This window comes from Argopecten irradians, chromosome 6 (assembly GCF_041381155.1).
Source record: "Argopecten irradians isolate NY chromosome 6, Ai_NY, whole genome shotgun sequence".
Taxonomy (NCBI): Eukaryota; Metazoa; Mollusca; class Bivalvia; order Pectinida; family Pectinidae; genus Argopecten; species Argopecten irradians.
In genome coordinates, this window is record NC_091139.1 from 23,278,565 (window position 1) to 23,303,263 (window position 24,699).

The following is a 24,699-nucleotide window of genomic DNA, read 5'->3' on the forward strand; positions in this document are numbered from 1 at the left end:
GTTATAGAGAAATGCAAAGGCTAATGGCTATAGAGAAAGGTAGAGTTTAAAGGTTATAGACAAAGGTAAGGGTTAAAGGTTGTAGAGAAAGATAACTTATAAAGGCTATAGAGAAAGATAAAGCTTAAAGGTTGAAGAAAAGATAAAGGTTGATGGGTATAGAGAATGGTAAGGTTAAAGGTTAAAGAGAAAGGTAAAGGTTAAATACTAGCTATAGAGGAAGGTATGTAAGTCACACCTGTCTATTGAGGGAGGTATGAAAGTCACACCTGTCTATAGAGGGAGGTATGAAAGTCACACCTGTCTATTGAGGGAGGTATGAAAGTCCCACCTGTCTATAGTGGGAGGTATGAAAGTCACACCTGTCTATAGATGGAAGTATGAAAGTCCCACCTGTCTATAGCGGGAGGTATGAAAGTCACGCCTGTCTATAGAGGGAGGTATGAAAGTCACACCTGTCTATAGAGGGAGGTATGAAAGTCACACCTGTCTATAGAGGGAGGTATGAAAGTCACACCTGTCTATAGAGGGAGGTATGAAAGTCACACCTGTCTATAGAGGGAGGTATGAAAGTCACACCTGTCTATAGAGGGAGGTATGAAAGTCACACCTGTCTTTAGAGGGAGGTATGAAAGTAACACCTGTCTATAGAGGGAGGTATGAACGTCACACCTGTCTATAGAGGGAAGTATAAAAGTGACACCTTTCTATAGACGGAGGTATGAAAGTCACACCTGTCTATAGAGGGAGGTATGAAAGTCACACCTGTCTGTAGTGGGAGGTATGAAAGTCACACCTGTCTATAGAGGGAGGTATGAAAGTCACACCTGTCTATAGAGGGAGGTATGAAAGTCACACCTGTCTATAGAGGGAGGTATGAAAGTCACACCTGTCTGTAGATGGAAGTATGAAAGTCACACCTGTCTATAGAGGGAGGTATGAAAGTCACACCTGTCTATAGCGGGAGGTATGAAAGTCACACCTGTCTTTAGAGGGAGGTATGAAAGTCACTTCTGTCTATAGAGGGAGGTATGAAAGTAACACCTGTCTATAGAGGGAGGTATGAACGTCACACCTGTCTATAGAGGGAAGTATAAAAGTGACACCTTTCTATAGACGGAGGTATGAAAGTCACACCTGTCTATAGAGGGAGGTATGAAAGTCCCACCTGTCTGTAGCGGGAGGTATGAAAGTCACACCTGTCTATAGAGGGAGGTATGAAAGTCACACCTGTCTATAGAGGGAGGTATGAAAGAAACACCTGTCTATAGAGGGAGGTATGAAAGTCACACCTGTCTGTAGATGGAAGTATGAAAGTCACACTTGTCTATAGAGGGAGGTATGAAAGTCACACCTGTCTATAGCGGGAGGTATGAAAGTCACACCTGTCTTTAGAGGGAGATATGAAAGTCACTTCTGTCTATAGAGGGAGGTATGAAAGTAACACCTGTCTATAGAGGGAGGTAAGCAAGTAACACCTGTCTATAGAGGGAAGTATGAAAGTCACACCTGTCTGTAGCGGGAGGTATGAAAGTCACACCTGTCTATAGAGGGAGGTATGAAAGTCACACCTGTCTATAGAGGGAGGTATGAAAGAAACACCTGTCTATAGAGGGAGGTATAAAAGTCACACCTGTCTATAGAGGGAGGTATGAAAGTCACACCTGTCTATAGAGGGAGGTATGAAAGTAACACCTGTCTGTAGAGGGAGGTATGAAAGTCCCACCTGTCTATAGAGGGAGGTATAAAAGTCACACCTGTCTATAGAGGGAGGTATGAAAGTCACACCTGTCTATAGAGGGAGGTATGAAAGTAACACCTGTCTGTAGAGGGAGGTATGAAAGTCACACCTGTCTATAGAGGGAGGTATGAAAGAAACACCAGTCTATAGAGGGAGGTATAAAAGTCACACCTGTCTATATCGGGAGGTATGAAAGTCACACCTGTCTATAGAGGGAGGTATGAAAGTCACTTCTGTCTATAGAGGGAGGTATGAAAGTAACACCTGTCTATAGAGGGAAATATGAAAGTCACACCTGTCTATAGAGGGAGGTATGAAAGTCACACCTGTCTATAGAGGGAGATATGAAAGTCACACCTGTCTTTAGAAGGAATTACGAAAAGTCACACTTGTCTATAGTGGAAGATATGAAAGTCACACCTGTCTATAGTGGGAGGTATGAAAGTCACACCTGTCTTTAGAAGGAATTACGAAAAGTCACACCTGTCTATAGTGGATCAGTCAGTAAAAATAGAAAGATAGAGTAGTTAGAGTTATTTTAAAGAAAAATCAACTTGCCAACCATTATAATTAGAACTTTGAGTTATATGTTGGTATAGCCTAAAATTGATTGCCTGGACGCATGATTATCCATGCCGACTGATACTTTTGTCTTGTTCCCACAGTTTCATTTGGAAAGGAGAGTGAAGATAATTTACGCCCAATACTGCCTTCTTCCAAACAAACCAATCAGTATCGCCCCAATGGTCTTCGATCTTCGCTACTCAAAGGAGAGCCCTTGTTCAGCTCCAGAAGTCATACCTCAGGTAAGCATGGCAGTGAAGGACCAATGTTTGCTTAATATGCTATACCATACGTGGCATGGCATTTGGTGTCCGTCTTTCCTTCTGTATGTCAACAATCAACTTCTTCATAACCTCTGGTGGGAGAGTAACCAAATTTGACTGGTAGCTTCCATATAGGTGGGGACTCAAAATTATACAAATGATAAACAAGCCTATTAAGGGGCAGGGCCAAAATGGGTCCATTTGGCTATTTCCATATAAATGACTTTTTCTCAGAAATTAAGCATTTGTAGCATCTGTAAATTTAAAATGATACAGGCCCTCTGGGCCTCCTGTTGGCAGTTCCATCAGTCCATAGCTGTGAATAAAGCTTGTATATTTCAGCAATTTATCAGACTGTTTACAAGGATATTCAAATTTTACTACAATACATTTTGTGTTTATTATCTATCAAAATGCCTAACCAAATTCTTTAACTTGATAAATAATTCATTGTGTGATTCAAATTGACTAGATAATAATCTGTCTGTCATAAAGAACAATGGATGATCAGCTATCATATCATGGCTAGCACACACCAGAACACATTGTACCCTCAAACAACCAAAACAGAATCAGAGCGGCCTTCACAATACATAAGTGTAATTGAAACCAAATCAAATATTATATTAGCAACCTGTGGTGAACTATAGTCAAAGAAATGTAGGTTTAACGTGTACCATCTGGTATTATACATGTTACAATGTCCGCCCCCTGTAGACACTCCCTAGATAATGCTAACAGATATTTTTATAGACGCCATATTGCTAAAATGGCCATACAAGTTAAATTTGCTTATATGAATTCTAAGCGGCTTCGGCTGCCGAAGATTGAAGGAAAGTTTGTTCGCCATATGGTCAGTAGGAACTGTAAGTACAATGTATTGGAGTAGTTTGTGTCTGCACTGACAGGTAGGTAGATATTGTCAGCAATCCACCATTTTGTAGATTCTGTGAGTGAGACAGAAACATAACTGGTAATATAATGTTCATTACATACTCTGACCTTTCATTACAGTTTATGGCATCAACTTTTTATTTTCATTGTAAATGAGATTAATATAACATTTACTGTAGGACGGTGATAGAGGCTCTCAGTATAAATTGAAAGTATATAGCGATGCATGGGTATTAAATATTAGCTCATTTTAGAAGTCTAAGGAACTCCAGAAAGATGACAATCACTCTGTTACGTTATATATTTGAGCTCTCCGGGCCGGTGAGCTTATGAGATGGCACGGTGTCCGTCATTGTCTTTCTGTCCGTCATCCTTCATTTAAATCGCTACATCTCATAGAGCTCTGCATGATTGTAACCAAATATGGCGAATAACATTCTTTGGGAAAGGGAACGGTTTAAGGTATTAAATATAACAAGGTTAACAGTTTATAATGCTTACAACAAGTCTAAAGTTTTATGATTAATTAGGTATGAAATATCTCTTAACCAGGTTAGAAGTATATAATGTTGATAAACAGGTTAGAACTGTTTGATGTTGATAACCATGTTAGAAGTGTATAATATTGATAACCAGGTTAGAAGTATATAATGTTTATAACCAGGTTAGAAGTGTGTAATTTTGATAACCAAGGTAAAGTTGTATGATCAAAACCTGGTAAGAGGAATGATTGTCACCAAATTCAAATCTTAACATTGAAAGATTCTAGATCTACGAATTAAGTTCCACAAACATTTTACCCATTGATCTACCTATTACTTAGCGGATCTAGAGCACTAACCCATCAAGGATATATAAAAGTGCACTTTCCAGACTGAATGCCCTTACATGGTACACTCTCCAACAGGATGAGGTCTGGTGGTGATTTATTATTGATGCTGGAGGCGGTGAGTGAGAGGCTATCGACTACTGCCTCCATCTCGCATGGCTTGTTACATTATTACTATAATATTGATTACCTACTTTCATTGCGAGTTTTTACCTGTGACATCTCCGTCATTAGTCTATAGTAACTGACTAAACACATTATCACAGTAGGAACTCCTGTACTCGACCAATCTTCTTATATCCTTCATCTGTATTAAGGAGCCGAGCCAAGTATAGTCTCAGCATCATGGCAGGATTTGGTAGGTCAAAATCAATCCTTCCTGGTAACAGTAACAAAAATATTAGCAGCAGGTTTGTTATATACCCACCATGTAATGGGCAGAGATGGGGACATGTAACACATGTTTGTCACATCTCGGAGCAATTTCAAATGAAAATAGCATCTTAAAAATATTTCTAAATCTATATCATATTTAACGTTTTACTTTGATTTACAGGGAAGGATGCTGATGAACTTATAGCCATGGGCACCATTTGGAGTCCTGGTGCTCAACAGTCACAGCAGCCTCCTCAGAAAAACCACTCAGGGCCATCGCAGTCTGCTCCTGGTAAAACCGTCTCCACAGGAACAGGCTCTAACAGTTCCACCACCTTGTCACAGACGAGGAAGTATGGCTCCAATGTCAAACCCATCATGGTACAGAATGCCCCAGCCTCAAGCATGAAGAACAATATCAAGGACGGTAAGCGTAAGTGTGCAGTGATTTTTTCATTTTTACTAACAATCCTAATAACCCCCAAAGTCCCTTACTCATTTTAATATTATTTTATGTGCGAGTTATTTTGAATTTTATTTAATTGTAAGCAAAAAAGAGAAAGAAGCAAGACTTATTTGAGGGCATGTGTTAATTTATGACTAGCAGGATTTTTCATTGAATTTACCACTATATTTCCCCTATTTGGTTGTGCCCTTTGTGCCCTAAAGGGAATAGAGTCATTATATTCATGCAAAATAGACTGACCCCCATCTGCCCAAATTTGGTTAAAATCAATCGCATACTTTATGACTAGTACTGATAAAAAGGAAACGTTGAATTTGCATGTTTTGGTCCAGGTAAGCTATTAAAACCAGTTGCTAACATTTACTTGAAGTGTGTGTGCCCTTTCTCAGATTGTGGTGTTAAAGTCATATGTGCCGTAATTGTAATATACCCATAAATTAAGAAGAGCATTTAATGTGTTATTCACCACCAAAAGTAACCAAAACTACGGGAAATACAATACTTATACTGCATAGGTTTTGATTTTACAAGTATAAAGAAAAGCTGACAATGATTTTTAATAGGATTGCAAAAAAATCATTATATTTACAGTGCTGCGAATTTAGTGCATATACATGTAAATGTGGACGGACCATGAGATCAAGTTGTGTTCTACAATTTCATTTCACATTTTTAACAATGCTGTTAGTACCTAATTGTAAAATGATTTCTATGGGTATGTTTCCATCTAAACATACATAAGGCATAAGAAACAACAATGTGCATAAAAAAGCCATCAATTCTGTATTGTAACTGATGTTTATAAGGGCCGCATACTACACATTTGACTGTCCATTTGAATGATTTTCACAGCTGAATTCATCTAACCTGATGGCTTTCATTAAATTACTGAAGAAAAAATAACATGTCAACTTTTCACCCATTGACAGCAAATATAACTTTAAGGTTATAAGATTTCTAGATAACACACAGCTTATGATACACTTGTAAATCCCTTGTCTAGGCTATCCACTTTGTGTTCCATTTACTCTATTGCTGTGAAGCAGTTTTTAACATTTAAATATGATATAAGATGTATACTCCCATTTATTTAGGATTAATTACTGAAGTGTGTTTGATGTATAATGTTTCTGTTGTTCACAGTGGAGCCTAAGTACACAGACCCCCTTGTTGGTGCTCCTGCATCCTTCCAGCAGAGACTCATGGAGTTAAGTGCCCTTGAGGCAGAGACAGTTAGATATGAAAGGAGTAAAAAGGTGAAAAAGAAGGTGAAACAGGACCGAGACTCTTGATTGTTCAACCTACCACCATTAACACATACTGAGCCAAATACTACTGATCACTACAAAGTTATCTGTGATACCCTCAACTAGGGCATTCTAATTGTGATATTGGACAACAGTGGTCTAGAGGAGTGACCAGTCGTGTGGTCAAGCTGACCACGCCAGTGCTCTGTTTGACTGGTCAGCATATGGAGGAAGGCAGAGAAAGCCTATGTGTAGTTACAGTGCTGAGATGGCCACAGAGGGCTTATAAAGCACCTAACTTGATAGAGGTGGAGGAGGATAGCCCCGCCCCTAGAGAGCACCTGTTTCTCCTTCCCCCTCAGGACATCTTGGTGGATTTCTATACAGCTAGTCCTGTGTGTAAGACAAGGGTGATTCCGTCCTAAGTTACTGTTGAGATATAGTTTTACATTTTATACTACATATTATAAGTACAGATCATTTTTGTTGACAGAATCATTTTACTATTTTTGTTAAAATTATTGAGTTCATTATAAATGTGTTACTTTCAATGTGTCCATAATGCTAACAAATGTATTGATAACCTAGAAAATATACTTGTATAGAAAAAAAATCCAATTCTTGTCAAAACAAAATGTTGTTTCCTACATGTTACTAACATAACTGAAGAGTAAATTAACAATTGGCAAAACAAGTGATACTTCGATCGATGACCCCTTTTTTTTCGTATTTTAAAACAGAACAATTTTGACCAACATTATTTTAGAGACTAAACGTTCAGAATTCATTGTGAATTATGTCATATCAAACCTAGCTTAGCCAAAAAGGTATTTGAAAAGAAAAATAGAAATTGGTGATTTGAAAGTGTGTGAAAACTCTTTATATAAACATGCATGGAAATATTGTGTATGCATTCCAAAGTATGTTGAGTAAACAGAAAAGACATCATCAAGAAAACAGTGTAAAAAAGTAATTAATATTTTGTATTTGATGTGATACAATAGACATTTTTGGGGGAAAAATAGATAAAATAAAAGCATTCAGAAAAACTTTGTCATATGAATCCATAATGTATAATGTTCAGACTCCATGCAGAAGTGATGCGTTTTAAGTAATAAGCCTAGGAAAAATGCCTAACATCCAGAGGTCTTACTGTCGTCCAGCAATCACAATGAAGGAGCTTGCAATCTCTCTGTACATAGAGTTTCAGTTAAAGTGGGACAGTTTTAATGTCTAGTTTTGAACTTGTTACTATATCATAAATTCTGATTGTTTGTATGCATTAAGAGGTTGTATGAAGTAAAACAGTACTAGTTATGTCGACAATTTATTGGTAGACTTTGAATGCACAAGTATAGAGTAGTCGTGAGCCCAATCCATATATTACAATCATTTTGACATGGAAACACTCCTGATTATTTATATGAAGTATAGCATGCTAAAATTCACAATTTATTTATAAAATTGCACATAATATATATTTTATGTATTATTACATGTACCTACTCGAAACAGTAGAGCTTCATCTCGTAGTCTGGTCACATAAGATATAACACACACTTAATTACAATATTTAATTAGCATGTCCATGGCTAATGATATTGATTTCAATATTTTGAAAGTGTACATTAATGAATGCAGGTGCTTTAAGTTTGGATATTCTAGATAACTCTGGAACTTGTAATAAAATTAAATCCACACAATGAAATCAGTTGAATGAAAATGTAGGAACAGCTATTGTGAGAATCTATCTTAGCCTTGGGGTGATAATGTGAGAGGTCAAAATCCACGGTGTCGGGGTGCCATTCAGGGAATGGTGTTAGAAAGGAATATCCTAACTAGCCCCTCCTCATCCTGTACACTATTAAACTGTCAAATGTGGCATAAGGTCAGCATTAACAGTCAGTTATCAGGGTGTCGGATGTTTGTGTTGGCTAGCTATGACAGATGTCGCCAAGTGACACTTGACTGTAACAAAACTCAATGTTAAATGTCATGCTAACTATGACAATATTTTTTGGCTTAAGTTAAGTGTAACTCAGTCTTAGCTTCGCCATGATAGACAGCTGTCCAGTTTATTTTATTGTTAATCCTTTTATGTAGTGATAAAACATCCGTCCACTTACTTAATTTTAATTTTCATGAAAATATAAATAGAAGAGACGCCATTGCTTTGGTATTGACAACCAAACCACCAAAGACAATTATAAAACACAATGTGCTATTTTAAGTCACTGAAGACCAACTTGTGAATGCTTCAATATACATGTGTCAAATTTGCTTTAACTCTGTCTCATCACAAAGGCATTTTGTTAAAACTCACTGCTGTTAAATAATTTTAATTGATGATATAGTAACTTAGGTGTCCATGATTTGAATAGTTTTTTAATGTGATAGCATTTCAACAAAGCTACAAACACCAGTTTAAAATTACAACAATTAACTTTGTGGTTTAGAGTCAAATGATATGTTTAGCAATGGATTTTAACTCGTGTTCAAGGTCCAAACAACTACTGACATTACATGTATGTGAGGTTCTGCTGAAGTGCAATTTGATAACGTCAGTGAAACTGTCCACACACATCACAGACCTGATTACCACACTGTAAAGGTGTACTTTTCACTATGTGAATACCTGAAGTTGGTGCCGAATCAGCACACAAGTACCTGTTTACAGTAGTATTGTGTCTCATGTTAATATTAGCATTTCATCATTAAAATGTTATTTAAGAATAGAAAAATATTCAATTAAAAATTTTTATAAACACTTTTACATAGACTTTGTGTCATTATTTCTGTCTACTTCCCTGTTCTGGTTGGACTTTCCTACTCAAAATGCCTTGGAAAGAATGACATGTGTTCATGTGTCAAGTAAAACATTGACATTGTCCTGATATTGGGTCACAAAGTCGAGACCCAAGTGGTCAGTTGTTTTCTCCAGGTTTCCTCCACCTCCTCAATAAATGACTCCTGGCTATCAAAGGACTTCAATCAAACCAAATTCCTTCTGAGGACTGACCAAATTCAAAGTCAAAAACAGATTTTAAGTCCAAATTTAAGTTACAAAAGCAGGTTAACTCTTTTTTGTTTCGAGATCACTGTCAGCTGTTATACAGTAGCACTTTAATTCTATACACCCCTGGAATCATCCTTGATGTTCAAGGGGTTACTATCGCTGACGTCATATCCACCCCTGGACTATCTCATAGTGAATTAAACTGGAGGCAGTTCAGGAGAGAAAAAACCTGACCAATCACAGGCCTGCAGAGACTTCCTTTGAAGATTTCAGAGAGACTGGTGCCCAACTTCAAAGCCACATAGTTAACCACAGAGTACTGTTATTTGATGCTTTTGATGTATATGAAAGGATCAAATCACCTGTTAATTATTAATTGCCTTCAGTTTTACTATGACATAGTCTAAGGGTGGATATAATGACAGTAATAGTAACCTCTGGAGTGTCTAGGATGCCCTGGAATATGTGTAGGTAAAGGAGGAGGCATATATGGTTAGATACAATCTGACAATAGAAAAATGACCGGCATACGACAGCGGAAGAGACTACAAGGCATATGATTTATTGGAAGACCACCTGAGTACATGCATTCTCAGACTACATACAATACTTCCATTTCAGTGGCCATGAATTCTTAAGCCTTCAATTTTTACATGGTATCTTCAAGGGATTCATATGAAACAAATGACAAGCTACAATATACTTATTTATTTATGACTTGTTCTTTTGCTTTAAATGAAGATGTTAGCTGGCATCTAAACTGTGCATGGAAACATCACAATAGAATTAGTCTTTTTATATGATAATTACAGATTTGACAACAAGTGGCCCTTCAGATCTGATTTTATTTAAGTGTCAATGTCTTTTTTTCTAACTTCATCGGGGTATGAAAGAAATTTTGTTTGCAAACTGTGAATTCACATAGTTTGCAAAAAAAATTTATTTCATAACCCGAAGGACGCAGTTAAAAGAATAGTAACATCATTGCTTATAATTAATTTTTCAGACTACATGATAACATAAAACATGTTTAAAACAAACACCAATGGATTATTTTTTTCCAAATCAATACGCAACGTCGATGTCTCTATTTGTTTTGTGCCATTCTCAGATTTTTTCTTCATAGTTGTATGAAGAATAAGTATCTACCAATCAGAAAGTCAAATTAAGTATCTTCATGAAGTTTAGATGTTTCCCTAGTGGATACAAACCCAAGGGGAAGTAACTCCAAGTCCCCTTGGGTAGCTACTTGACAAGGGCTGTTTTCGATTATAAGGTTTGACTGGTTGGACCTAGTAGTTCGTTTATGAATTAAAGACGGACCTGATGATTTTATATAGTTTTCAGACGAGCCTTGGCAAAGCCCTTACAGGCCTGTATCAAAAAATGCAGGTCTGTCAGGATTTATACTTGAAATAATGAATTTAACCAACGGTCCAACCGGTTGTTCCGAATAAACAAAAATGGCCCAGCATCAGCATTTACTTTCATTTAGACTTATGTGAATGGAGCAATTATTGTAGCAATTAAAATGATCAAGCTTAATTCTTATGTGACATTCATGTTTAAATAAAGAACCATGTAGAGGAATTTCAAATAGAAACTTATTATAAAATAACTTCTCAAAAAAATAGAAAACACTGTATATCCCCTAATATTAAGTGTGTTGAAAAAGACAGGGGAAAACTACCAAATATACCCAATATCTCATATTTAACATTTTACATATCTGAGACATTAGATCTTTTGAAAAGAAAATGCTTGAAAATTTTAAATGTATAGCTTACAACCCATTTCTATACAATTAAATTACATACATGTACTTAAAAATTATTTCGTAAATGAATATGAAGGATAAGAATATTCTATTCGAGGGTAACGAAATGTCAAGCCTCGGATTTTATGGTGCCCCGAGAATAGAATATCCCTATCCTTTATTTTCAAATACAAAAGAGTACTTTTCTCCCATACCTGGACAGGTTTCATGGAGCCAATACTTGGACAAGTTTCATGGAGCTAAGTTGAAAGGTTTTGGAGTTAAAAGTCCACAAAGTATCTCAGACAAATAGACTTATAGACTTATATTATACAATAAATACACAAGTTGTCAATGTGACAAATAAAATCTATGGAATTTCATGTTTTTACATTCACTGGAATTGCCATATGATTCCAAAGTGGAAAAATACATGTATGTTAATTATTCCGTCTTGGCATATTACAGAGTTAGCTCCCTTGTGGTAAGGTATTGATTGGTACTTTATTATTTTGTGAGCACAATTCACATCGTTTTCTCCAAAACTAATGACATCACAATCAATACCTACCCACAAGTGCAAATAACTCTGTAATATGCAAATTCGAAATTGGTCATCAGAATAAATCCCTGCTGACACATAACACATTGCAATATGACGGGTTAGATATCTGCTACTAATTAAGGAAATAATTCAAGTAATATAATAATTCTCAAATGAAATTTCATTTCTTTCAAATTATTTTGAATAATAAGACAGAATTACAATCAAATCAATGTCACAGTCCCCTAAAAAAGCACAAAATTCAGTGTTCATAGAGACTTATTTACAGTAAAACTATATGCTTCGAAGAAAACAGGTGATCTAATGTATCAGTACATTACAATATAAATAATATTCCAGACTTCCTTTTAAAGGAACAAGTTTTAAAATAAGAAACTTGTAACTAAACTGGACATCAGTTAAAAGTTTATAGAGGAGTTTTGTTCTGCTAATTGTAGACATTTTAGTCCATGAGGTGATATGACATCATAAGTCACATTTGCAAAGTTATGTGCAGAAAAAACTCCCATCAAACTCCAATTCGTATACATAGTACAGCTGGCATACTCCCACCACGTCACTCCACCATCTCTGGTTCTGTTACTCAAGGAATTCCCGGACACATGAAGAAAAGACTTGGAGGTAACGCACTTACAGCCGACTATGAAAGACATGGGAATCTATAGATCTGTGAACATCACATGAAGTCATCAGAATCATTACCATCGTCCTGCAGAAGAAAAAATTACAACTTAATGTATATGTTATCCTCAATCACAACATCATTGAAATAATTGGTATACCGTGTTCGTCTTAATTAGCACCCCTCCCCTTTAAGCGCCCTATCTCTGTTCTGGAGTAGAGTTGAAGTTGTATAAACTTCACCATTCCATGGGTTTAGCGATGTTTTACAACTTGTGATCAGCATTTTATCCCATATTACATGAATTTGTGAGTCTTTGACATGTGAATCACGACATTACAATGCATTTCAAAAGTTAAAAGGCATATGTATGTTTACTGTGACAGAATAATGTGTCAAGAATACAGAAAGAGTTAGAATATGGCTAATTTTTTTAGCCCAACATCATCAGATGGTGGGCTATTCAAATCGCTTTTCGTCCGTGGTTCATCATGCATCCTTCCGTCCATTCCGTACGTCTGTCCGTTAACATTTCTTTTTACAGTTATTTCTCAGAAAGGGCTAAAGGGATCTGTCTCAAATTCCATATGTAGGTTCCCCTAGGGCCCTTGTTGCGCATATTGCGTTTTAGGACTGATTAGTCAACAAGATGGCTAACAGTCAGCCATCTTTGAGTTTGGTAGTTGAAGATTGTTACCAAAAAGTATAGAATGGATCTCTCTCAAATTCCATATGTAGGTTCCCCTTATCCCCTCCTTGTGCATAATGCATTTTGGGTCTGATTGGTCAACAAGATGGCTAACAGTCAGCCATCTTTGATTTTGATAGTTATTGCTATTTGTCAGAAATAACTGAAGGGATATTTCTCAGATTCCATGAGTAGGTTCCCCTTGATCTGTCTTATATTTAATATGTAGTATAGTGTATGTTTGAAAAAGTTTGAAAAGCAGGGAAAAGATACCTCTTTCCATTGTCAGACATATATTTTTCTTTGGTGGGTGCCAAGATCCCTCTGGGATCTCTTGTTTCGTATACAACTTACATTTTGGTTCACTATTAAGCGCCCCCTTTGTGACGATTTTTAATGCCCTGGGCTCCACTTACAGCAATTACGGTAAAGTTCTCAGGTCCTTCATGTTCACGAGATAACTCCCATTGATTTAATGTATATAGAGATCCCAGAGGCATCTTAACAGACACTATTAAAAGATAGTCACTAATATTATATGATAGATGGATATTCTCTCTGCTTTACCTTTTTAACATTTCCATTTTAAAAATCTTTGACAGCAGAGACAGTATGATATTATATTGGCTTGAAACCCTGGTGGACAACTGACCTGATTTGACGTCATGTTTTCCGACTTCATCAAAGAATCGTACGACCTGAAACCAACGAAAAACAACATGAAAAAGAGAACATGAGAAAACAAAAGGCCTAGAGCGCCAGAATCACTCACTTGGTTTATTTAGTAATATCAAAAAAACTTTTACAATATGGAAATAGTCAAATTGACCCCTTTATGTCTGCCCCTCAGGCCCCAAAGGAGTCAGCCCCACAATCGTATAATTTTGAATCCCCATCCCATCAGGATGCTACAAATGCAATATGAGTGTTATGCGATGCTAAGTTTCAGAGAAGAAGTTGTTTATATGAAAACTACCAAATTGCCCCCTTTTGGTCCTGCCCCTCAGGTCCCTGTTGGGTTGGTACGACCTTATGTACAATTTTGAGTCACCACCCAGTAAGGATGCTACCAGTCAAATTTTGTTCAATTCTGTTGAATGGGGTTGTGTGGTGATCGTCAATGCAGCAGCCACCACAAAACAATAACATTTTTTAAACTAAACAAAAGTTGAAGTGATGATCTTAAGAATAGAGTGACATTTCCATCAATCTCAACCTTTACAAACTAAGATACAACATGTAGATTCACTCTAACCTAACATGGGATGAGACAAGACAGGAGTTCACAGTACAGTACAATATAGGAGGTAATAGGACAGGATTAGCCCGGGATACTCTGGCCCTGACACCAGACTTAGACATTATGACAGATAGATGTCTGGTTTAGGGCCAGAGCGCAGTAGTACTCGAAAACCTGGAATAAGCCGACACCGTTTGGTATCGGGCCAGGTACTCTCCGATTCAGACTACTTACAAAATATTACCACCGAGAATCGCCACTTACCTTGGTCTTTTCAACAAATGAATAATTTATCTACTCATAGCCATCCATTTCATCACGCATGCACGTTCTATTGTGTCAACACAGTAGTTTCTTTTCCTCAACTTTAAATTTCCTTCGTCGTCGTCGCCATTTTCTCGTAGTATGCAAATCATCTTTAATATCGACGGATTGCTATATTTAGGTAGGTATGGTATTCATTTGTTGAATAGACTAAGGTTAGTGGTGCTTCTCGGTGGTCAGGCTGAATCGGAGATGACCTGGCCCGATACTAAACGGTGTCGGCTTATTCCAGGTTTTCGAGTACTACTGCGCTCTGGCCCTAAACCAGACATCTATCTGTCATAATGTCTAAGTCTGGTGTCAGGGCCAGAGTATCTCCGGCTAGGACAGGATGAGATGGGACAGACAAGGTGACAAAATACAAATAGATAGGGCATTAATTCTGAGGACACATAATGACGTTTGGATGATAAGGACATCTTATATGGCAGATCGTGACTATTGTCGAAGATTAGAGAATATATTTAATACTGGTAGGGCCGACCGACCCTAATTTTTTTTATTTAATATTCTCTCAAGTGTTAAACTCAAGGCTTGAAGATTTTTACGTTGATCTAGCACAGAAAGGAAATACATGTATTTAAATGTTTTAGAATGTTTTAGAAGCAAATATTTCAATCTTTAGTGTTTACAGTGCCGTCCGGATTACGATTTTTACGGACTGCCGAATTCCATGTTCTTAGTCAATTAAATTGTCACGTACGAGTTACTCCCCTTGTGACCTTGTAATCGATGCCAGGCTTTTATGTAATATACATGTAGTACAATTAATACTTCGTTTGTTATGTTTTATAGGTATTTTTTATATTATTACGTTAAGATTATTAAATAAACGTTTTTCTTTATCAAAATACGAAACCTAAAGCCATAGTTATTTGTATACTATGTATGCATATATAGCCATTCTTGATCTGTCGGACGGCAAATTGCCTAACCAAGGATCAATATCATCTACGTTCTTTGCATAAAAAAACATGATAACAAATAGTTGTGAACATTTCAGGAACTCATATAATTGTTATTTTGTATAATGGTTGTTTTTAATGACAATTTCTACAAGTCTTTGCTTTCTGACTTACAGACGTGTGTAACAACCATGCGCCTGTTCACGTCTAACTTCGTGCACAATGTCACACACGTGTAAATGACATGTGCCGTATATACGTAGCATTTATATCTTATACCACAGACGATGAATTCGAATAGATTCACATACATTTAAAGTTCTTATCAATTTTGTGAGTATATTATCTCACTTAATTGTAGCGATATATTCTGCATGCGAAACCAATAAGGTATCTACAGCATACGTACCCGTACCCAAGCTCTAAATGCATATTTAAAAGCGTGTGGCTAAAAATATATTGCGTAACTCAATTACAACACTAAAGTTTGATCTCCCATAGAAAACCAATGAACCGTTACATGACTGCATGTACCCGTGTGAAAGGTGTTCATGTAACGCCCGTGGCTATGACCTGGCAGCCATCGTTATGACAACACACTCAGTGTCAAGTGATAGTGTGTATTGTACACATGACTGTAGCTGGCCTTGGATTTTCTCGGCACGTGGTGACAACAAATTGTCAGGATTATTGCGGGAATTTATTAACGAAAATTAAATTCTGTTCCCAAAATGGGGTTCCGGATTCGGAATACGAATTTCCGGACTAGTGAGTATAAATAACGTTACGGAAATCCGTTCCCTGACATTTCTGTCGGGATTGTGAGTTTTCCGGACTATCGGCGTCTGGATTATCGCGGGTCCACTGTATTCAATACAAAACAATTTACTGAGGGGTATATGATGATATGTTCACCTGAGTTGAGCTTCTTTTTTCTTTCTCTCGTCTTCCTCTCTTTCTTTCCTTCTTTGTTCCTGTATGTTAGCCTTAGCTGCTTCCCTTTCCTCTCTATCTCTTGCCTCTCGTTCTGCACGCAGATCAGGGAATTTTTCTTCTTTTGTTTTGTTAAGGCGATTTACAACCTCGTTTATTCGTTTCTCTACACGAACCTTTCTCACCTGAAGTTAAAGGGAGATAATTCATAAAACTCAATCAGTCACTGTTTATCTTACTATTAGTTTGGCTATAGAAAGCTTCTAGTTTCCATTTGTTACTTAAAAGCTGTTAAAAATATCACAAGCCTACAACTTCTTGTCTCATGAATATTTTCTTTTTATCACCTGCGATATTAAAAATATTTCAATGCAGTTTTTTGTATTTCAACTTATTTCGTTATGCTTATTCACAAAAAAAATGCAAAGTTTCAAAACCAAATAATACTATGTGGTAGAAAATGTAGACTACATTAAATGTTGATATCAAACCTCCTTTTCTTTGAAGAAGCCAACTTGCCCCACATCCATAGAACCAGTCTTCTTCAAGTTAGCCCACATCGTGTATACAACATCCACATTATTCATCTTGTTGCCTAAACCAAAACATTTCTTTAGTGAATAAACCAGTAACAAACACACCTGAATTAAATAAACATGTTCACCAACCTCTTCTAGTTACTTCATTTTTAAATTAAATTAAAGACTCATGGTATATCAAATTATTGAACTTGTTTGATAAATTTCATATTACATAGCCACTCATATAAGATCCTATATATATATCTAATAGGGAAGGTGCCACTAGATGTATAAGTATTTACACTTTCATGATGTCAAATCTTTTAACGTAAGTAGTACCATTATTACCTCCGATAGGTAATTATCTATGACGTTATCATGTAACCAAGTATTAACATTTACCTGTGATAATGTTGACCTTTACCTGTGATAATGTTGACCTTTACTTGTTATAATGTTGACCTTTAATAATGTTGACCTTTACCTTTGATGATGTTGACCTTTACCTGTGATACTGTTGACCTTTACCTGTGGTACTGCTGACCTTTACCTTTGATGATGTTGACCTTTACCTGTGATACTGTTGACCTTTACCTGTGATTCTGTTGACCTTTACCTGTGATATTGTTGACCTTTACCTGTGGTACTGTTGGCCATTACCTGTGATAATGATGTTATTTACCTGTAATACTGTTGGCCTTTACGAGTTGGGCACAATCGTCTATAACAACTTGAGGCACATCATCTAGAGTATCTCCCTGAAATAGAATCCACAAATTGTATTCTTAAAGTCTGAAGAATGGCATCAGGTTTCTTCCAGAAATAAAGACATCAAACTTCAATCAAAATCCTGAGAAATGGCATCTAAAAATATTTTTCTGGTATATAATTATGAGAAACTTCATCTTATTTTACTGAACCTATACAAAAATATTACATGGTGAAGACAGAATGATACCTTACTGAACCTACAGTCCTATACACAATATCTACTTACAGGGTGAAGACGAAGATACACATGAGCTGAGGATACTTTGTCTACATGAAACCTGGAAAAAGTAAACAAGACAAAAATTGATCATCATATTGTTTGAACTAGTCCAGTAGCTTACATCATTCTTATCAAGGTGGACTCCATTTATCAAAACTGTTTAGAAGGCTTAGAGAAACCTCTTCCAAAAAATTATGATGTCAATTTTTTGGCCATGTAGAGAGGTCAGTCAGTCAAAGGTCAAGTGGTTTATTTGCTTAACAAGAGATCCCAGAGGGATCTTGGCGTCTACCAAAGAATGATCTATGTCTGACAATGGAAAGATGGATCTTTTCTCTACTTTTCAAACTTTTTCAAACATACTACATATAAAATTTGAGACAGATCGCTTCGGTAGTTTCTGAGAAATAGCAGTGTCAAACTTCAACTATCAAAATCCAAGATGGCTCCTTGGCGGCCATCTTGATGATCAATCAGTCCCAAATCCCAATATGCACAACTAGGGCCCTAGGGGAACCTACATGTGAAATATGAGAATGATCCATTTAATACTTACTGAAAAATAGCGATAACAAACTTTAACTATCAAAATCCAAGATGGCTGCCTGGCGGACAAAAAGCAATTTGCATAGCCCACCATCTGATGATGGTGGGCTAAAAATGATTAAAATCTGCCGGGACTAGATTAATTAAAATAACTTGTTCTATTACTAGACACAACACTGGTATATTTATTTATATTGGCATAATTTCTGTAAGCACTCAAAGAGCTTGGTGTAAAACATGGCCTTGTTACTAATGATGATACATGTATATCCAGATGTGTAAGATAGGTCATGTCTATTTTCATACATAGATGTGACCTTTCTTATATATATATATCATCATTAGTAACAAGGCCATGTGGTGTAAGTAACACATCAATAAATCTACTTACCAAACATCTTCTGGAAAACCCCATTTGATGAGATCTTCATCTGAGTATAAAAAATGACAGAAATGAGCAATGAAATTCAAACGTGAAGATGACCATTAATTACTACATGTCTGTTTCCTTTTTAAATATTGACTCCACATAGGGAAACTTCACAGAAAGTCTGCATAGCAGAAAACACTTCAATTGTCAAATTCAATATGGCCACTGTATGTCAGCTATGTTGTTTGGATTTGCTCCAATACGGCTGTAAAACTAGCTAAAGACCAATTGCAAGCAAAACATTGAAGTTTAATTTGAATCATTTCTGTACTTGCTGTGAAAATCTAAGATGTTTACATTGCTTATCAGCAATGCTTTTTCCTGATCATAGTATTTTGAGAGAGCTAGCTGTAACAAATTCTAACTATCAAAATCAAAGATGGCTGTCTGTTAGCCAGACAGACAGTCATACAGATCAAATTTTATTTGTTCTTCTTGTGTCATGACAAAGGGGCAGATCGCCTCGAAAATTTGACAATCTTTTGTCCACACTATTAGAATTACTTCTTTTTCTTATAATTACCATATTTACTTTTATATTTATGAATATATACAGACAAATATTTTTAAGTTGAATTCTGTTGTGGTAAAAAAAGACAATCTTTGTATATATACATTTATGTGTACTTGAATACATAATAAATGTTTTGTTGATAGAAAAATAAAACAAGGTGTTGAGTTATATATGAGATCTAGTGAAAGAGGTTTAATAAGTTGTACATCAACTTACTCTCGTGTTTGTCTAGTCCCATATACAGCAGGTAACTTGGGGATACAACTGAAATATGACAGGATAATTTATAATGTTCATGCTTGAAACTAATAAAAATTGGAAAGGTATATGTAATACAGTCAAATTTAACTTATATTATTAGCAACTACTTCTGTATGAAAAACACCTTCTTATCAAGACCACTTTTTAAGGGTCAAAATGACCATTTTCATCATCATTCAGTCTGTGTATAAAGACCAACTGACTCTAAAGACAGTTTTTCCTGTCCGTTGGATGGTCTTTAAATTAATCTATACCATATACATCATACCATCATGTGAAGTCAGTCAAAAAACAATATGAAATATTATATTTCAATTGCAAAGTGATATTATCTTTTCATCAGAACACAATGATGAAAAGATATGAGTAACAAAAATATTGTGATGATGAAATTTTATAAAAGCCTCGGTTATTGATGAAAGAAACATTCTATTTTACTAGAAACATATATACGTTGTACATGTTCTTATTTTACCGTTTCATTCCCATTTTGATGTGCACGGTCATTTGCTACAAGGTCGTGTTGTCAGCTTTGACTATATACAAAATGTATAGCCAAACAATATAGCTATATACAATAAGTGTTGCTACCGGACCGGTTAATGTGATAACAGACGATGTTTCAGAAATGAGGTGATTATATATGTTAAACAGGTTGGGCACAACCCTGCATATGGGTAACAGTTACCCATTTGAGTAACAGTTACCTGTTTGAGTAATCAATAAGTTACCCAAACGAGGAATTCTGTGTAAAAAAATGCATGAAGTTGTTTTAAACTTTTTTTATCAAAAAAGGGCGTAATAATTTTGACATGGCGCCATTACTAACATAACTTAGTACATTATTAACCAAAATGGGACAGACTTCATTGTCTCAATTTTGGTAAAAGTCACAAACTCAATCACCTCCATTGCTTACTACGGTGCTAAAAATTGAACACAGGTAAAACTCATTCAACCATGACATTTGAACTCAATTTCCCCGATGGCTTTACATTGTAGTTAATGGAGACGGGAATATATATAATATGTTTCTGATGGAGAGCACCTAAATTGTCATCTTACAACAAAGTTAGACAACAGAATTCGATATTTCACCCACAGAAACATAGAGTCCCATTGGATCAGTTGTAAGGCATTCTAAAAATTATGACGCCCTTTTTTATAATAATTTTTAAAACAACATTATCTGTTTTCTTTTCACAGAATTCCTCATTTGGGTAACTTATTGATTATTACAAACAGATAACTGTTACTCAAATGGGTAACTGTTACCCATATGAAGGGTTGTGTACCTGTTAAAAACGACACGGACCAACTGTGTTTGTAAACATTTGAGACACCGATTCTTATATAGTTAGCTTTTCAAATATTGAATTTAGTACAAATAAATATACAAATGGACTCAAATACCTTTGCTCGTGAAGAAAAATACCATATTTGCTGTTTCGCTTACCAATCCACATGTAAGTTTTCTTCACGGAAGTGGACACTATATTTAACTCTGAAATGTGAAGAGCACTCCAAGGGAAGTAACTATATACACCGACCGTGCGTTCTATTCGGACCACGGGCGCTTGCAAGATTAGATGTAAAGTTGCTATAAAAAGCAGAACTCTATAGACCAAGGCTGGCACCTCCATCACGTGGAAATAAAATCACATTTATTCCAAAAATAACATTTTACAAATCTGAAACTATATTACATATAGTTCTATCACGTATACGTTTTCTTTTTATTTTTTTTCCCAAAGTTTAGCCTTTAGGGTTACATTGGCAAAATAAAATGGTCGGTAGGTCGGGAGGATTTTTTTCAGTGTCTTTCACTCTTTAATTATTGCCGGAATCGAGATCTAGAAAGGTAAGTGGAGAATTATCAATTTCCCAAACTACTGCGAGTTTCGTCATGACGGAGTTGCCAGCCTTGGTCTATATGAGTTCACCAGTAGTCCTATTCCGTTATATTTTTACAACAACTTTATATCAAAATCTGCAAGCACCTGTGGTTAAAGTCATTATTTCGGGTATAAATCCAGCATTTGTTATACAGGCTAGTGAGGGTTTTGTCAAGACTCGCCTGAAAACAACATAAAATCCCCAGATCTGTCTTTAAGTTCATGATCATAAACGAACAACTACAGTGCGTGGACAAAAATTCTTGGATTTGTTTGTTTGATAATTAGCAGTCGGGTCCACAGAGGGCCAGTTCAATGAAAATGGATGTTGTCATACAATTTTTTTTGTATTTGTTGGATGGACTGATGACTATCGACATCTCTTTTACATAGCAAGGACGTACAAAGTACAAATCCTTGTTTATAGTAATTAAATATCCCGATTTTTCAATAATTTTTCAAATCTCGTATTTTCTGAAAAAAACATTTTTCATTTCAATTATTATTTATTTCAATGTATGCCGAAACCATTTACATCTTCATATAGGTGCCGCCATAATGAAAAAATCCAGATGCGTTCCTTCAGGCGGTGCTGGCACAAATAGACAGAGCAATCGCAATCGTAAATTGGCCCGTTTTCAAACTACAGAAAATATCCTTCATTATTTGGTCTTTGAAAATTTTCTCAAATCTTTTGCACATGACTGATATATTAGCCCCTGTTTAAACTAGTGTAAATTAGTAATCTCAACACTGGTCAAAATCCATTCAAATGCTTAGGAAAATGGTTTGATGAATTACTGGCAATAACAACTCTATAATTATAGCTCTATCACAGGCAATCATGGATAAAAAGGTGGATAGCGGACTACCTGGAAAGTACAAAGCTCAGATGTACCAGCATGGGATTTTGCCAAGGCTAGTATGGCTGTTGCAGATATACGAGGTCCCAGTGATGAAAGTTCAGAGATCGGAGAGAGCAGTTAGCAGTTATCTGCGGCGATGGCTTGGAGTCCCACCAGGATTTACTTCCGTAGGATTGTATGGGAGATCAAACCAGCTACATGTACCGCTTTCATCCATACCTAGTAGAGGAGTTCAATGTAGCAAAGTGTTGCCTAGTCGTGATATTGTGGGACTCCTTAGATGCAAAAGTCAGTGGAGCTGGTGTCCAGACGAGGACAGACAGGAAGAAAGTGGAAAGCATCGACATCATCTGTAGACCAGGCTGAACGTATGCTGGAACCGCGGAAACGCTTGCAGCGGAAGGCAAGGACTAGCGTTGTAGCGCTTACAACAATGGAAGAACGCATCAATGTTAGAGAGGCACAGGATGGTTCAGAGCGAGGTCAGGCGGGCAGAGGAAGACAAGAGGAAGACAAAAGCTGTTAAGCTGGAAAGCAAGGGGCGTTATGAAGCGGGAATTGCCAAGCAAGAAACTGTCTTGATCAGAAATGTGGTGGAAGGACCAGTACAGGATAATATTTATATTACCTGTTAAGAACAGTATATGACACACTGTCGTCCCCTGCAAATCATCACCAATGGAGACGTATTGAGGACCCGTCATGTCAGCTCTGTAGGAGCCAGAGATCAATAGGTGCACACTAACTTTTGCAACAATGTTCTTGGATTAAATAAAACAACTTGTAATGATATTGTCTTTATAGAACTAGGAAGGTTGCCTTTGTATATAACCAGAAAAATTAAAATTTTGAAGTATTCGATGTTATACAATTAATATTATTGAGAATAGAATTAATGAGGTATATAGGCAAGAGGTTATCAACAATGTAAGTAATACACCACGAGGTACACTGTATGAACATTTAAATGATAATTTTGTTTACCATTTTATTTAAGAAAGCCTATTGACACTGTATATAGATTATGTTTAACAAAAATAAGAATTTCGGCACACTATCTGAATATTGAAAAGGGTAGAAAACAAGATATCCCACGAGAGAATAGATTGTGTACATGTTGTGATTTAAATGAACTTGAAGATGAATATCACTTTCTATTACAATGTCCATTTTATGTTGATTTACGCCAAAAGTATATTAAGAACTATTATTACAGACGACCAAGTGTTTTAAATTAGTTAAATTATTAAGCGTTAACAACGTTAAAGAATTACAAAATACTGGTAAATTTATTCATTTTGCTTTTAAGAAAAGGTCAGAAAAGTTAAAAAGTTGAGACATTTGGCTGGAAATTTAATATCTATCATACAAATAACCCTCCATCTCTTTTGTTATATCAATTGTATATTTTACATGATGTAATTTGTACTTATGGACCGTAAGGTCCACGGAATAAATTGAATTGAATGACCCACACCTTGTTAGGGTGTCGGATATCATTAACACTGGGCGTTACAGATGACGGAAGGTCTGGCAAACTGGCGATCATTGTAGAGGAAGAAAGGAGAAGGAAGCGACACCAGGAAATCTAAAGATAATTGTAAGGAAAGGCGAGACAGTGAAACGGAAGAAAACAGCTACAACGTCATTGCTGGATAGAGGAAAGGACTGGGAGCTCAAAATGGACCTGGATGGAAGATTTGTGATCCTAAAAGTTGAGACTACATTACGCCCAGACATGGTTCTGGTATCGAACCAGTCCAGAACTATCATTGGAGTGGATCTCACATTACATTGAGAGGAAAATTGTGAATGGCTTACGAAAGGAAGAACTTGAAGTATGCGGATCTAATAGCAGACTGCAAAGAGAAAGAATTAAAGGCATGGCTGAAAGCTCAATCAATGAACAGACTCCTGCAACATTTAGGAGTACGAAGGAGAATTGGTAAAGCTACTGAGAAAGCATCTTGCTGGTTATAGCACCGTCGGGGCGACTTGAAATAGAAGTCAGGATCCATCGAGTAGTGGTTTGGCCATCACTACTGACTCATCAACTGAAGGATGTCGTGGTTTAGGGTTGAAATATCGGAGGATAGTTGGCGGTTCACCTGATGACGATGGAGACTGACAAGTGAGAACCGAGGGGCAGAAAACCAGGTATTTGAATAACAGGGATGCAAGGAAGATGATGCAGCAATAGATCAGCTGTAAGTGTAACATTACATGCCTACATTGTATATATCACTT

At 36.4% G+C, this 24,699-nt stretch overlaps 2 protein-coding genes across 8 annotated transcripts in view; one reads left to right on the forward strand and one right to left on the reverse strand.

Annotated features, from left to right (window-relative positions):
• The window catches only part of LOC138325367 (uncharacterized), a 173,199-nt gene extending 164,047 nt beyond the window's left edge, over positions 1 to 9,152 (forward strand). For 5 of the 6 annotated variants that reach the window (XM_069270973.1, XM_069270972.1, XM_069270970.1 and 2 more), the window contains 3 exons: positions 2,407 to 2,547; positions 4,848 to 5,099; positions 6,276 to 9,152. In XM_069270973.1, the coding sequence (XP_069127074.1) occupies positions 2,407 to 2,547; positions 4,848 to 5,099; positions 6,276 to 6,424 (542 nt within the window). In that variant the 3' untranslated portion in view covers positions 6,425 to 9,152. The remainder of the gene's footprint in view (positions 1 to 2,406; positions 2,548 to 4,847; positions 5,100 to 6,275) is intronic. The other variant, XM_069270969.1, reaches the window with a different exon arrangement.
• A 784-nt stretch (positions 9,153 to 9,936) lies between these two features.
• Positions 9,937 to 21,349, reverse strand: LOC138325368 (coiled-coil domain-containing protein 25-like). 2 transcript variants are annotated; one of them, XM_069270974.1, is made up of 9 exons: positions 21,148 to 21,349; positions 19,647 to 19,694; positions 18,878 to 18,917; positions 17,947 to 17,998; positions 17,632 to 17,707; positions 16,920 to 17,023; positions 16,411 to 16,613; positions 13,679 to 13,724; positions 9,937 to 12,425 (listed from the first exon to the last, which is right to left on the reverse strand). In XM_069270974.1, the coding sequence occupies exons 1-9, from the start codon at positions 21,332 to 21,334 to the stop codon at positions 12,393 to 12,395; spliced, it is 789 nt and encodes a 262-aa protein (XP_069127075.1). In that variant the 5' UTR covers positions 21,335 to 21,349; the 3' UTR covers positions 9,937 to 12,392. The 2 variants fall into 2 exon arrangements, with proteins under 2 accessions (XP_069127075.1, XP_069127077.1); XM_069270976.1 differs by having other exon boundaries at positions 21,105 to 21,256.
• Positions 21,350 to 24,699: the final 3,350 nt, after the last annotated feature.